Source organism: Chiloscyllium plagiosum, unplaced genomic scaffold, assembly GCF_037043375.1.
Source record: "Chiloscyllium plagiosum isolate Xiang-an unplaced genomic scaffold, Cpla_swu_hap1 HiC_scaffold_34, whole genome shotgun sequence".
Classification (NCBI taxonomy): domain Eukaryota; kingdom Metazoa; phylum Chordata; class Chondrichthyes; order Orectolobiformes; family Hemiscylliidae; genus Chiloscyllium; species Chiloscyllium plagiosum.
Genome location: NW_028270172.1, coordinates 16447561 through 16461914, shown reverse-complemented (window position 1 = coordinate 16461914; position 14354 = coordinate 16447561). Strand labels below are relative to the sequence as shown.

The following is a 14354-nucleotide window of genomic DNA, read 5'->3' as shown; positions in this document are numbered from 1 at the left end:
AACACAAAGGGCTTGTTTGACATCTCTTCTGAAGCAACATTTAAACTATTATGGGTTTTTTGAATTGGAACAGAAAGACCAAATGGATATGAAGTAGTATTTTGGCTTCAGTTGAGCATCACTTGCTTTATTTTTTGGAAAAAAAATGTTTTGTCCATTTTTTAAGTAAAAAGGATATAAATTGTGTTATGTTACTTATAACATTGCTTAAAATTAGTTGTGTGCTCTAAAAATTGTATTATTGAGTGACGCCAATATTTTTATCATTTATATTTATTTCATTTTGAGTGTTAAAACATTTTGCTCCCCTTTTGCACAGTATGAACTTACGTGAGGTGTTGAAAAAATATGGGAAAGATGTTGGTCTTCATATAAAGGCTGTACGATCATACAGTCAGCAACTTTTCCTAGCTCTGAAATTGTTGAAGAGATGTAACATCCTTCATGCTGATATCAAACCTGACAACATTCTGGTAAATTGTAACCTTTTTTGCTAATATAAGCTTAAAATAGTGTATTGCATAAAAAGATTGTGATATCTAGATAATGTTGGGCTATGGATATGGAGTGAGAGAAAATCTTTGTAAATTTCTTCTTCAAATCAATCACATAAATCAGGTTTATGTTGAGCTCTCCTTGTCTGTTGAGTTTTGTAATTTCGTGGATTCATCAGTAGACATTTGTGTTTGAAATCAAAATGCAATGATGGAAAAGGAGGAGTAGAAGATAATGGCTAAATTAGTTTGGGGCAAAACGTGGATTTAAGGTTTGAGATTGCATTTTAATTTACTGATGCAAACAGGCATTCCTTTTCCAGATTAACAGGATTTTTAGTGTTTTAATTCATTTGCATAGGGGTTTTATTGACTTTGGTGAGTGAACATTAGGATGTACATCTCTTTTGCAGAGAGAGAGTATTCTGTGAAACTTATGAAAAAGTCTCCGTGTTGGATATAAGGATTATTTAAGCAGTGTGCTTCTTCACTGAGGCAACATGACGAAAATGTTGTGGAAAATTCAGAAAGATGATCTCAACCAGTCTGAACATTTATTTTCAGAGATGTAGGCTCTTGATACTACTTGCTGTGAAACTATTCATGTACCAATATGTCTCTTTTGAAAATTTGCCAAGATGTAAATTTTGTGATATTGTGTTTTAACACCATCCTGGTCCAATTTTACTGAACCCTTGTAATCAATACATTTGAAGTCTTCATTTTACACCTGAAGTACATAGCTCCATGGCAGTCAGCTACCAGTTTAAGTTGATTTGATGTCCTTGAAATCGCAAATATATGAAGGTGGCGATTATGAATTTCATAGAACTGAAGTAAACATCTGAAATCAGTAAAGATTTCAAAAGTAATGTATTGTTATGCACTGAAATATTTTGTTGTTAGCGAGTTTTGAGATGATTTGTAGCTCAGGTTGAGGTTCTGGATGTAGGTTTGCTCGCTGAGCTGTAAGGTTCGTTTTTAGATGTTTTGTCACCATACAAGGTAACATCATCAATGAGCCTCCGAATGAAGCACTGGTGGTGTGGCCTGCTTTTTATTTGTTTAGGCTTCCTTGGGTTGGCGACGTCATTTCCTGTTCTTTTTCTCTCGGGGCGGTAAATATCCCGGACAAGCCAAACAGAGACACGTGTGAGAATTCCTAGAAGCATAGCATTCCAACCGGAACTCTATCAACAAACACATTGACTTGGATCCCATTTACCACCCCCAAGAGGAAAAAAAAACAGGAAATGACATCACGTAAAATGGTGTCACCATAGGAAATATCACCGTGGGAAATGATATCACCGTGGGAAATGACATCACCAACCCAAGAAACCTAAACACAAAAAGCAGGCCATACCACCAGTACTTCACCCCAAGGGTCACTGATGATGTTACCTAGTATAGTGATGAAACCTCTGAAACCAAACCTTCCAGCTCAGTGAGCTAACCTACATCCATATTTTGTTGTGAACAGGTATATGATAAATGCAGTGGTGTAAGATTGCAAACTGTTTCCTCTGAAATAGTGTCACCAGAGTAGTTCAACATTTCCAATCATGTTATTGTGCTGAAATTATTTAACTTAAAATTTATTACAATTTGTGCTGTCAAAAATGGATCTGAAATTTCTGTGTAGGCTCTTGGAGATTGATTGCTAAGTAAAACTTGTTTCTTTAAAGGTAAATGAATCCAAAACCATCCTGAAGCTTTGTGACTTTGGCTCAGCTTCACATGTAGCTGATAACGATATAACACCATACCTCGTCAGCAGATTTTATCGAGCACCTGAAATTAGTAAGTTTTAAATGTTTATTTAACATTTGAAGCAGATGAGAATTTGCACATTTAGTCGTGGTACTTAGATTTCTTTCCTTTGGGTTATCGTTGATCTCATTTACTGTGGCCAAGAAAGTAAATTGGTGCGAGCACCATCCCTCCAGAAACACAAACACCTGCACACATCCAAAGTGAAATCTTATAGCTATGATAGTAGGACCCATTGGTGGTTGAGCAGTCCAAGCAGACTTCATAGCACCACAGAACAAAAAATTCTGTTCAGCAACATAACCTGGGTAAATTATAGATACAATCTTGCATATTGTGTTTACATGCTGGAATTTATTATGCACCTTTATTGTTGTCCTATCCACTAAACTCTTAACAGAATTGTACTTCCTTTGATCTGTTAACTTTCACTTTCCTCACCATAAAAGTATTTTCCAATGCTTTGGGGCGTTTTAAAGGTCTATAAATCTAGGTTGTTGCTGGTCAGTCATCACATTAAGGGAACAGTCTGAGTCAATTTATTTTATTTTTTCTCTGCTTTGTGTTTTGCTCCAGTGATTTAGTTAAATATGCCAGTTTGCTTTAAAAAATATACATATAATCTGCAGTTTTGTTATTATTTTAAAGAGTTCCTTAATGCAGTGTCAGTTGTGTGCAGTGACAATGTACACTTTGAGCGTGACCTGTTTATTTACAATACTGATTATGAAATTTTGTCTTATTTCTAACACTTTGATCAAAATGCACTAAACATAAGCAAGAATACTTCAGTATCTAAGCTTAAGCACTTTCTATTTATCTCTTGCAGTTATTGGGAAAGTTTATGATTATGCCATAGACTTGTGGTCTGTTGGTTGCACACTTTATGAGCTTTACACAGGAAAAATTCTATTTCCTGGCAAAACTAATAATCATATGCTGAAACTCATGATGGACTTAAAGGGCAAGATGCCAAATAAGGTAGGTGAATTAATCTTGGACCTAGATTTATATTCATTTGATAACGAACATTTTAACTTGCAAGTATTTTATACTTTATTGATCATTTGAATTTAATGTTTTTGACAATGAATTCTTTTAATTTCTTTATGATGTCAAATTGGTAAGGAAAACCAAATTTTAAAATTGAAACTTTGTATGTGGGATAAAATATTTAATTTTCCTATTAAAGTATAATGACCATGCTCTCTGTATGGATATTATCATATTTGTTTATATATGTGCATTAATGAATCAATTGTATATCAGTTTGTATAAGACTGACACAGAACACGTAGAAAGATTTGCGGATTAAACTGACACTTTTGCTTTTGAAACTGAAAAGGAGATATTCTTCCACTGTTTATTTTTAATTCATTCATGGAATGTGGATGTTGTTACAAGACCAGCTTTATTGCCCTGAGGCTTTACTTTGTATTTATCCTGTAGTGGCCCTGTCCTGGGATTGTTTCATGAGAATGTTGTCAAGGGAGCTTTACTTTGGGTTTAAATGAGCAGAGGAGCCTTCGCTCTATTTCTAACCCAATGCGGTAGCAGTTCCGGGAGGCTTTAATGGGGGAAAAGTTTCAGTTTAGAAGATCTTAAGTTTAGTAGAGCAGTGTTCTGCCACCTTGAACAGCTGAAGTCTGTGTGATGACGTTGCAACCACAATCCTGTTAGCAAGTTCCAGGATTTTGACCCAGCAATTAATGTGCTTTAAACAGCTGGATGGCTAAAAGCCATCTTTATCTTTATTTATGTTGCCAGAAAGCCAAAAGTCTTACTGGCTCATTGCTAACAGTAAAAGCTTTATTGGTGCTTGGATACTGGAGCGCAGGATTCAGTATGTTTGGAATTTTGAATTTTTGATGGAGGTTGAACAACATCCACTGAGTTTGGAAGGTTGGCCTCAAGATCGGTATGTTAGTGATTTTCCTATTTCTTGAATCCTTTACTAGTTTGTGACCTTCACTAGAACTGTCTTCAGGTTCTATTTTGTTTTTAATGTTCCATTCTGTGGCTGCTATATCTTGAAAAATTATAAAATCACTGTCAGAGAAACCTTCAGCAGTATCACCTTGTATATTTATAAATTATATATCCTTCCATATTTTGAAACTGATGCAATGGCAGTATTTGAATCATTGTTTTTTTTCCCTATAAGATCTTATATTTTTAAAATTTTCCCATTAAATTATAATGACCATTTGTTCGTGCTCTCTGGGCATTATCATATTTGTATATGTATGTGCCTTAATGAATCAGTTGTATATCAGTTTGTATAAGACTGACACAGAACATGTAAAAAGATTTGGGGATTAAACTGACACTTTTGCAATTAATTCTGAAAATTAAACAGAAAATTTTTATTTTCTGTAACTTTCTCCTTTGCCATTCTTAAAATGCTATTAGTTTGCACAATATTGTGGGGAAAGAAAACCATTGCGCAGACCTTTTGCACTGACGCTTCTACATTTTTCTATGATCCATAAAAGATCAGGGTCTTCGAGTGGTAAAATGTATCATTGATTGTCTTGCATATTTGTATAATTGTGAAATATATTTAATTATTTTCAGATGATCCGGAAAGGTGTTTTCAAGGACCAGCACTTTGATCAGAATCTGAACTTCATGTACATTGAGGTGGATAAAGTGACAGAAAGGGTTTGTATTCTTCACCTAATGTATTCCAGAGCATAGTCCTTAGTATATTTGCACAAAGGAACTGATTTTTGAAGGAAAAGACTTGAGGAAATTTTGAATTTCAGTTTGTCAGCTTGAATTGTACCCTCCATTTTCCTGATCTTTGACTGCAGGACAAAGCAACTTGCTGCTTTTATTAAAACTATAAAACATGTAATTCAGATCAATGTATTCCTTCTTGTGTTGCTAACGGCAGGCAAATTTTTAGTTGAAATGAATGGAGACCTTGAATATTATGCTGAATGTTAGCCTTTGTGCACCACCACAAACATTGAATTTGAAAATGTAATATAAAAAGATGAACAATTGATACTTCAGATGGAACAACTATGAGAGAGATGTTCTGAGTCCTATTTTGGGCCTCATCGTTTTGCAGTGGGTTCAGAGATATGTGACATTCATGGAGGCTAACAAAGTAAAAAATTGAATTTTTTTTTGTAATATTTTGTCATCACTTTTGTATCCCTTTCCGTTTTCTGACCATGAAAGTGAGTAGGTGACCCACTCTAGTCTTTAAAAATGTCTGTTAGTAATTACCAATTGGAAGTATGTAGAAACAGTCCACCTTACCTTACCTATGTGAATAAAGCTTCTCCAGGGTATTCCAGCTGGTACATAGCTTTGGAATTGTGGCAAAATTTTATTTAACTCTCTGCATTATGTTGGAGTTTCTTTTCTGTTCAATCTCGTGCACAGCCACAACATACTGAAAATGGCAGATTACCTTAACCAAGAAAATACTGAAAATGGAATGTTTTATTTTTCTGATTAAAGAAAAATGAAAAATAGAAAGTTACTTCAGTTTTTTTAAAGGTGAAAGTTAATCTCAGCAGTCAGCTAAAAATGATCCTAAATGGGGAATACCACTGTGCTTACAACACCAGCAAAAAGACCCAAAATAATCCACTTGGCTACTTTATGCAAAGAATGAATTTTGTTTCCATTTATGTTCATCATAACTTGCTATCTTTGAGCCAAGTGCCACAGAAATTGCGGCTGTTAATATTTATTGTCTGATTTCTGAATAAGAAGCCTTTCTACTTTCTTCATCCAAAAATAACACATTGTGAAATGCGGTCAATATTTTGTGCATACATAGTGTTTCAAAATGTGTCAGTGTGCCAAATTTTCACTAACGCATGAAGTTGAATTTGGCAGTTTTTGGTGCAACTAATGCTGGATGGAATCAGTCTGGGGAATGCTGTTTTGCATAACAGCTGTGGCTTTCAGAAGGTTACGAGTAACAGCGCCGATAGCAGTTGTGTAAGGTAGCAGTGTTGAGTGGGCGGTATTTCAAGTGGGAATATTTTGTAAAATTGGTTTGTGAGATTATATCAATCACTAGATTGAATGAGGAAATACACCACTTCTTGTACTCTGTTTAAGCCGCAGGTCTATTAAGTTAGATAACTTTATTGACTAATTCATGACAATTTTCTTGTCATACCTGGTATACAGGGAATCTTCATGTAAAGTTGTGGCTGCATTCCTGAAAATAGCTACTTAAAAGGAAGACTTCAAATGAAGCATCAATTTGCATTGGGATGAATGTTAAAATTGCTATCGGGTTCCGTGTGGCCTGTCTTAGCAGAAAAAGCATTATATCTGTAAAAATATTGTTGTAAGCAGTATTTTAAATTGTTGAATTCCTACATTGGTAAATGAAATAAAATTTTTAAAATCGAAAACTGTGATTTTGCATTTGAGTGGAGCAGAGGATGCCACTTCCCAGAATCTGAACCAGGGGCATTTGCTCATTGGGTTCCTGTGAGACCTTCACTTGTCCTGACCACATCCTCATCACTACCTCTTAGAGGAATCATGTAACTAATTGCCAGCATCTATTAGTGTTTTTCAATATCCGTGTTGCTTTAGTGTGGCAAAAAATAATAGTTATAATACTTGTCTGAATGTGATTTCTCATGGCCATCATTCAGATTGTGAACTATTGTACGCTTTGACATATTGTGCACAAAAGAAACTTGTGGAATAATACACTGCAGGTGGTGAGATCTGCAAAGAACATGGCTTTTACCTGATATCAATAATTAAAAGATGTTTTAATAAGTTGAAAATGTAGAACACAATATAAACCTTTTAATTGGAACCCGGCAGAAAGCAAATATTACTGTACCTTATTCAGCAAGAATAGCATGAGCATGGATTGGTACCTGAGCTGCCATATCCTTGCAATGAAATGAATGAGACTAAACTCCATTTCGAGATTCAATGGAAAAGCATATACTGCATGGTAGATTGCCCTAAGTTCAGTGTATTCTGCTTCATTACTATTCAGCTGTATTGCCATAGCACATTATACTTTTTTCTCTATTTGCAGCTAGATTTACAAATCAGTATGAAATTAGTGGTTAATTTAAATTTTAACTCTAAATTAAAATGTTACAATGTTGCAGGCTAATTGTATTCAACTTTAAGCTTGCTTCACTTTTGGCTATAATGCTTTAAAATCGATAAATTGTAATTAGTAATGATGAAAACTCATTGGGGGGACTAGCAAGTCTGTGTCCTGATGGACTTCATTCTTTGGTCTTAACAGGGTGGCTGATGAATTAAATGTGTTGGTGTTAAATTTTCTAAAATTCACAATTTTATGGGAGGGAGATAGAAAGCAGGAAACTAGGCCGGTTAGCTTTAGATGTCTGTGGGGAATATGTTACAAATAATGATTAAGGAGGCTGTATTTGGAAAAAAAACTAAGGTAATTGCATCATGTTGAGGAGAATATGCTGTTTAACAAATATATTGGAGTTTTTGGAGGTATGATGTGCTGTATATAAAGATGTGCCTGTTGTACTTAAATTTCTAGAAAAAGCATTTGACAAGGAATCATGTAAAAGTAGAAGCTGAGACATATTTACCTGCAAGGAAGATTGGCTGGCTGGAAAAAATCAGTAGGAATTAATGGGTCCTTTTCTGATTAATGGGATGTGAGGAGTAGAGTCCCATAAGGATCTGTGCTGGGGCCTCAGCTTACAATTTACATTGATGACTTAAAGGTGCAAAGGTTTGACAGCAGTACTTGCAGATGACATAAAAATAAGTAGGACAATATGTTGTGAAAGAAATGTGGTGGAATCAAACATATATGTTTTGAGTGAGCAGCAAAGATCTGGCCAATGGAGGATCATGTGAAGTTTGCTTTGACAGGAAGGATACACAAAGTGGTTATTTGTCAACACCGCACACTAAGTAGCACAGCAGTTGGTGATCTCCAAAGATCTGAAGTGGTGTGCTGTAGAGCGAGCCGGGAGTGGGGGGTTTGCAGGATGACTGTCAGAAGGTTTTGTCATGAGGCTGTGTTGTGATGCTCTATCTTCAATGCGACCACCTGTGCATGCATGGGAAACTCAAATGTGTATGCTGTTTAAAATAAAAACAGTATTACTTAAATGGAATGACTGCAGAATTCTGAGATGAAGGGGATGAGATATTCTAGTTTTGAGTCATGAAAAGTTAGTTCGCGAGTCTAGCAAGTAATCAAGGTTGAAAGATTGCTATTGTTTGTTTCTATAGGAAATGAACATTGAAGTAAGGATATTGTGCTTCATTTATACAGGACATAATCTGATATCTTGAATACTGTGTGCATTTTAGTATCCTTATTTAAAGAAGGATTAAATGCATTGGACATGTTTCATGGGGGTTGACTAGATTGACACTTAGAATGAACAGGTTGTCCTGAGGAAAGACTGGGATAGACTGGGCTTGTTTCCTTGAGTTTATAACAGCTGAAGGGTAATGATCCCAGGTATAGAATGGTCTTCACACAGTGAATGTGGAAAGGATATTTATTCTTGCATCCAAGACTAAAAAGTGTTGTTTAAAAATTAGGTGCTGCATTTTTTAAGACTGACATGAGGAACAGTTATTTCTCCCAAGGTCTTGTGGCTTTTGACAGAAGGCAATGGAGGTGAACTAATTAATATTTTTAAGGCAGTAGACAAGATTCTTGTTTGATAAGCTTTTGAAGTCAAAAATCTCACAACACCAGGTTGTAGTCCAACAGGTTTATTTAAAACTGCAAGCCTTTGGAGCCCTTCTTCCTCAGGCAGCCTGAGGAGGGAGCAGAGGCTCCAAAAGCTTGTGGTTTCAAATAAACCTGTTGGACTATCATAGAATCCCCAGTGTGGAAACACTCCTTTTGGCTCAACAAGCCCACACCGACTCTCCAAGAAGTATCCCACCCAGATCCATTCCCCTACCCTATTACTCTAATTTAACCCTGACCAATGCACCAATCTACACCTCCCTGAACACTATGGGCTATTTAGCATATTTCACCCTAACCCCTGCACATCTTTGGATTGTGGGAGGAAACCCGCGCAGACACGGGAAGAATATGCAAACTCCACACAGTCCCCGAGGCTGAAATTGAACCCAGGTCCCTGGCGCTGAAAGGCAGCAGTGCTAACCATTGATCCACTGTGCCACCCTAACCTGGTGTCGTGCTTTTTTTGACTTTGTCCACCTCAGTCCAATACCGGTACCTCCACACCAAAGCTTTTGAAGGTCATCGAAGTAGACAGGGATATGGAATGGTGGAGGCTTGAAGTACTGTATGTCCTACTTCTAATTTGTGTGCGTGTATGTAAATATTAAAGCACCACGCATTTGAACTAAGACTGATTTTTTTTTTTGTTTTACTTTAGGAGAAAGTCACTGTTATGAGCACTATTAATTCTACTAAGGACCTGCTGTCTGACATGATTGGTTGTCAGCGTTTGCCAGAAGACCAGCGTAAAAAAGTTCACCAGCTCAAAGACTTGCTGGAACAGATTCTTATGTTAGATCCAGCCAAACGTGTCAGCATTAATCAGGCCCTACAGCACCCATTCATTCAGGAGAAGATTTAATCGGAGGATTTAACGGGTTTGAGCAATTAAACAAAGACTGGAAAAGTCAGAGAAAAGTATTTTAGTATATGTGAAACACGATGTTTACCATGAAATATGCATGAAGTTAAGTTAAAAGAGAAATGTTATTTCTAGTAGGAATTTGAGTCACTGTAAATATATTGATTTGTTTTTTCCAAATGTTTTCTTCATACTTTCACTGTAGTTTTGTTGAATTGTTTTAACAGCTAAGGCTGCACACAAACTGTTGATAAAGAAAAATTATTTTAAGATCTTGTAATAATGGTGTTTTTGGAGAAGAATTTTGGCTGCAGTTCTTCAAAATACACCTTTTTTGTTTTTGTGCAGGCTTAGCCCATCCTTGTCTCTGTAACAATGGCCAAGGTAAAATGATGTTTATATTCACGTTTTCCTAGGTGTGTGTACGCAGGCCAGCATGCCCTTGGTGTACTCAGTGCCGAAGGGGTCTGTCCCTACCTGTGCCTGCTCGCAGGGATGGTCACATCATTTAAAGCAGGTTGTGTACCACTTTCAGTACACTGAAGGTAAGCTAAACCATCAACATTACTGGTGTATTAGCATTCATTGTCACAAATAGGCACAGCTCATGAATGGGAAGTAGTAGCATCATGGCAGAATGCCTTGCATGCTGGCGAATGTAATGATATTAACTAGCTTGTGAATTTGCTAATGTAGTGCTGAAACTATGCCAATTTATAGACTTGAGTGCAGGGAAGCTTGATGATATAGCACCTTCAGTGTACTGTTTTTCACCATTTGACACTGTTATAGAATTGTGGTAGAAATTTGTCAATGCCATAAAATTCTGTTTTAGTAAATCTGTACCTATAGTCCATTAATAAACAAACAGTTTCATTTAGTCATTGAAATGGAAAAAAATTGGGATTTTATATTTCTTTGTAGATGGCTAAAATATGACACTTGCTGAATTTTTAAAAATTAAAGTTAAATTGTTTTACAGTAAGAATTTCCTTTGCTACGTTATGTGCATTGGTTTCATTATTTGTGATCATGTTGTCTCTCAATACAGGCATACATAACCTTCCACTCTTGAGCAAAGAAGCTGCTTTTTAAAGCGGTAATTGCTTCTTTACCTTTTTTCTTTTGTACATTTAATTTGGCATTTAGTTTTTTTTAAGATGAGTTGTGATGACTTTGAATTGTAGCTCTGCACTTAGCCCCTTCACTGGCGCAAGTCAACATCTGGCTTCAGTCTGACAGGATCTGTGAAGCCGTGGGTTTCTGATTGCATGGTAGCTTATTTTTGATTCAGTAAGCCATTGTGCTTATGGGGGACGATTAATTTTTAATGGGCATAAATGTTCGTATTCCTCTTGATGAAATCAACCCACAAAGGCATAGAAAACCTTCAATAGTTCATCAGAGCTTAGTGTTGTACTAATGCCTTCTTACACTTAAGAACCAGTGAAGGAGCTAAAATAATTGCACAATGCCTTTGCTTATGTATAGAAAAGGTAAGTCGGGGCATTTTGTCAGACAGCAGCACACTCCACCTGCACCTAAAGTTACCCATGCAGAATACTGAAGGATTTTGGTTGTGCATTTATAAATACACTGGTAAATAGTGTTTGTTTTGAACAAGCATTATAGCCATTTCACAGTGGTCCAGACGTGCAGTCAAGTCTCTGTACAACTATAAAACTAAAGTGGTGACTTGCTGATCTGATCTGTTTTTTAAAATTTTATTTTATTATCCCAATTGTTTTCGTATGAGATGTTTAACAAACGTCATTTTCTATGTAAATGTGACATTTTTATCCAACTACCTTTTGTACAAAGTAAAAAAAAAAGTAAGATTATCAAGTCACAAATCAATGCACTCAACGTAAATTGCCTTTAGTTGCTGTAAGCCTTTCACTTACTATTTCAAAAAAAAATAAAAACTGGTAAAAGAAATGATTTATGCAAAGGAGTAGTTGATCAGTTTTCTAGTGTCTCTTCTTCACATCAGTTCAGTTAATGTTCTAACGTATTGTGGAAGTAACTGTTAAAAGTGGATGTTGCTTATTGGAGATCAGTGTCTCAGTTAATGCCAGTTAAAGGTCACCACAATTCACAAAGCTGTTTGGAAGTCTGATCCAGTTATCCTGTTATTGCAAAATAACTAATGTTTTGTACTGTTTTCTTACTTCCCTTCGATGGTGCTGAGAGAGAAAGGAAAGCAAGTTATGTTGCTATGCTGGGAGGCAACAGCCCACGCCGCCTATTCCATGGGCCTACTTTGAATGAGACACCTCCTTCACCTTCTCCACAAGGTCATTTCTGACGGCATGCCTAGATAAGCATTTCATACCAGATGAAAAGTGCATTTCTTGCAACTATTATCTTTAAAGAAATGTTTTGAATAGCTGACACTTCTAAGGATTCTTTGCTTTGCTGCAGTTGAATTGTGATGTATGTAAAAAAAAGTAAAGTTAAGTTAGCATCAGCTTTTGAGGTGTTTATTCAAGAAAATTATTTACGTTCCTTATTGTTATGCAGAATTTTTTCACAGGCTTTTTTTGTAAAAAGAAAATCACAGCAAAACATAAGGGATCAAGGTGTTTCTTTACTTGTTCTCTGTCTCTTAGGTGCACCCTGATGGGAGACGATGCATATTGCAAGAAAATGAAGACTGACTTAAGGTTTCTGTCCCCTAAAGACAACATTTACAGTGACTTTAAGTAACTGGAATATCACTGTTTACTGGTGATTTTTCAATAAATATAGTGTCTTTAGAGTCCTTCAGTGCTAAATTTCAGCGGGAAAGGACCATTATTTTATCGTTATTGTTGCCCTTCTACTGAAAGATTGATAATTTAGTTACAGATTTAAAGGAATCGTGCAGACTTTAAATTGAATTTAGTTCTTGGGTAGTTTATTTGACAAAGAATGCTAGTGCAAGCTTGACATAGTTAATTTTTTTAATATCAAGGAGCCTGACACTTAGATCTTTACCAATTATTAATGGTTTCAGAAACCAAAGTACTCCTTTTTGTTATTGTTGCCTTTTATGAAGGAAATTATTTACTTCAATAAGATTTTTATAGGCGATAATTCTATAAGCCCAAAGTGAACATTGCATGCAATCTTTGGTAAATTTGGCTATCTTAAGACTTCTGTTTTCTTAAGGATATGGCATCACTAGTGATATTCTTTTTGCAGGATCTTTTTAGGTTGTACATGAAAACTTTTTAATGTACATCAGAACTAATAGAGTTAATCCACATCTCAATTATAATTCTGAATGACCTAACTACCATTGTATCAGATAATATCCAATTTTCATCTGCATTTCTCATTGACCCAGTTAAATATTTACTATAAAGGACTTTTTGGTGCAGAGATTCTATTATAACCAGGCAAGTTGAGAAGGGTTCATAAGTAAACTTGTTTAATGTTTGAATCATGTTATACTATTTTCTTATTCTGTGTTTTATTTCATAGGTAGGGATCACAAATGTAAAATGCCTGCTCCTGAGAATGATGATTCATTATCTTAGCTTCAACACGCGTTACTGACAGCAAAGAATTCTTCAGTATTCAATGAAAGTGAAGATGGTGGTTTCACAGCTTATTTTTCAATACGGTTATGCATAAGAGTACAATTATATCGGTGTATGTTGAGATATTTGCTTTAAATTATAGAAATGTAAATGTATTATTGCAAGAATTTGACTGTTTTACTAATCTTGGAAACTGATCATTTTGAAACACAAGAAGCCCCAAAAACTGAACAAGAAATCTTAAACTTAACATCTTGGTGGTGAACTTGAATGCCCATTTCTAGGTGTTGAAACCACAATGTGTGCATTTTGTATTGTCTAACTGGAATATTGTAAATTTAACACTTTGGCAACACAAAATATTTTGTTAATTGCTTTCAGTGCGTTTCATTAAAAACAATTTGGTATCAAAGTGGTTGCTTCCAATGAAAAATGCGCAATGTTTTTTCCCGGTCGAGGAAGGAAATTTCCTGTGGTGTTTTTGCAAAGCATGTTCATTTTCTCCAGTCAATCGTAAAATTCCTACAGTGTGGAAGCAAGCTATTTGATTCTAGTCCACACCAACCCTCTGAAGACCATCCTACCTAGACGCAACCCCTAGACCTATCCCTGTAACCCTGAACTTCCCAAAGTGAATCTGCCTAACCTGCATATCTTTGGATGGGAAACCTGCTCAGACGCCCAAGGGTGAAATTGAACCCAGGTCCCTGGCACTGAGGCAGCAATACTAACCACTGAGTTACTGTGCTACCCTGCTAATGTTAATACTGGGGAAAGGATAATCTGTTTTCTATCACCTTTTGGCTTGCTTCTCTGCATCACGACTCTACTTACAGAAGAACTAGGAGCGGGAGTGGGTAAATTTTCTGTCAACCCGAATTTTGACATTGATCTCCTCTCAGCCTCAACTGCACTTTGCTGCTTGCTCCCTGTAACTCTTTAACTGAATACTAATTAAACCTCTATTGATCTCAAATTTATTC

General features: G+C 36.0%; 1 protein-coding gene across 9 annotated transcripts in view; it reads left to right on the top strand.

The window, feature by feature from the left end:
• The window catches only part of LOC122564503 (serine/threonine-protein kinase PRP4 homolog), a 49806-nt gene extending 36023 nt beyond the window's left edge, over nucleotides 1-13783 (top strand). Inside the window, exons 11-17 of one of the 9 annotated variants that reach the window (XR_015752815.1) lie at nucleotides 320-473; nucleotides 2183-2297; nucleotides 3097-3248; nucleotides 4845-4931; nucleotides 9641-12141; nucleotides 12457-12510; nucleotides 13313-13783. Coding sequence is in view for 1 of the 9 variants with exons in the window: in XM_043719480.2 (XP_043575415.2) it covers nucleotides 320-473; nucleotides 2183-2297; nucleotides 3097-3248; nucleotides 4845-4931; nucleotides 9641-9844 (712 nt within the window). In the remaining 8 variants the exon portion in view is untranslated. Of the gene's footprint in view, nucleotides 1-319; nucleotides 474-2182; nucleotides 2298-3096; nucleotides 3249-4844; nucleotides 4932-9640 lie in introns of all 9 variants that reach the window. The other 8 variants (XR_015752819.1, XR_015752818.1, XR_015752813.1 and 5 more) reach the window with 8 other exon arrangements.
• Nucleotides 13784-14354: the final 571 nt, after the last annotated feature.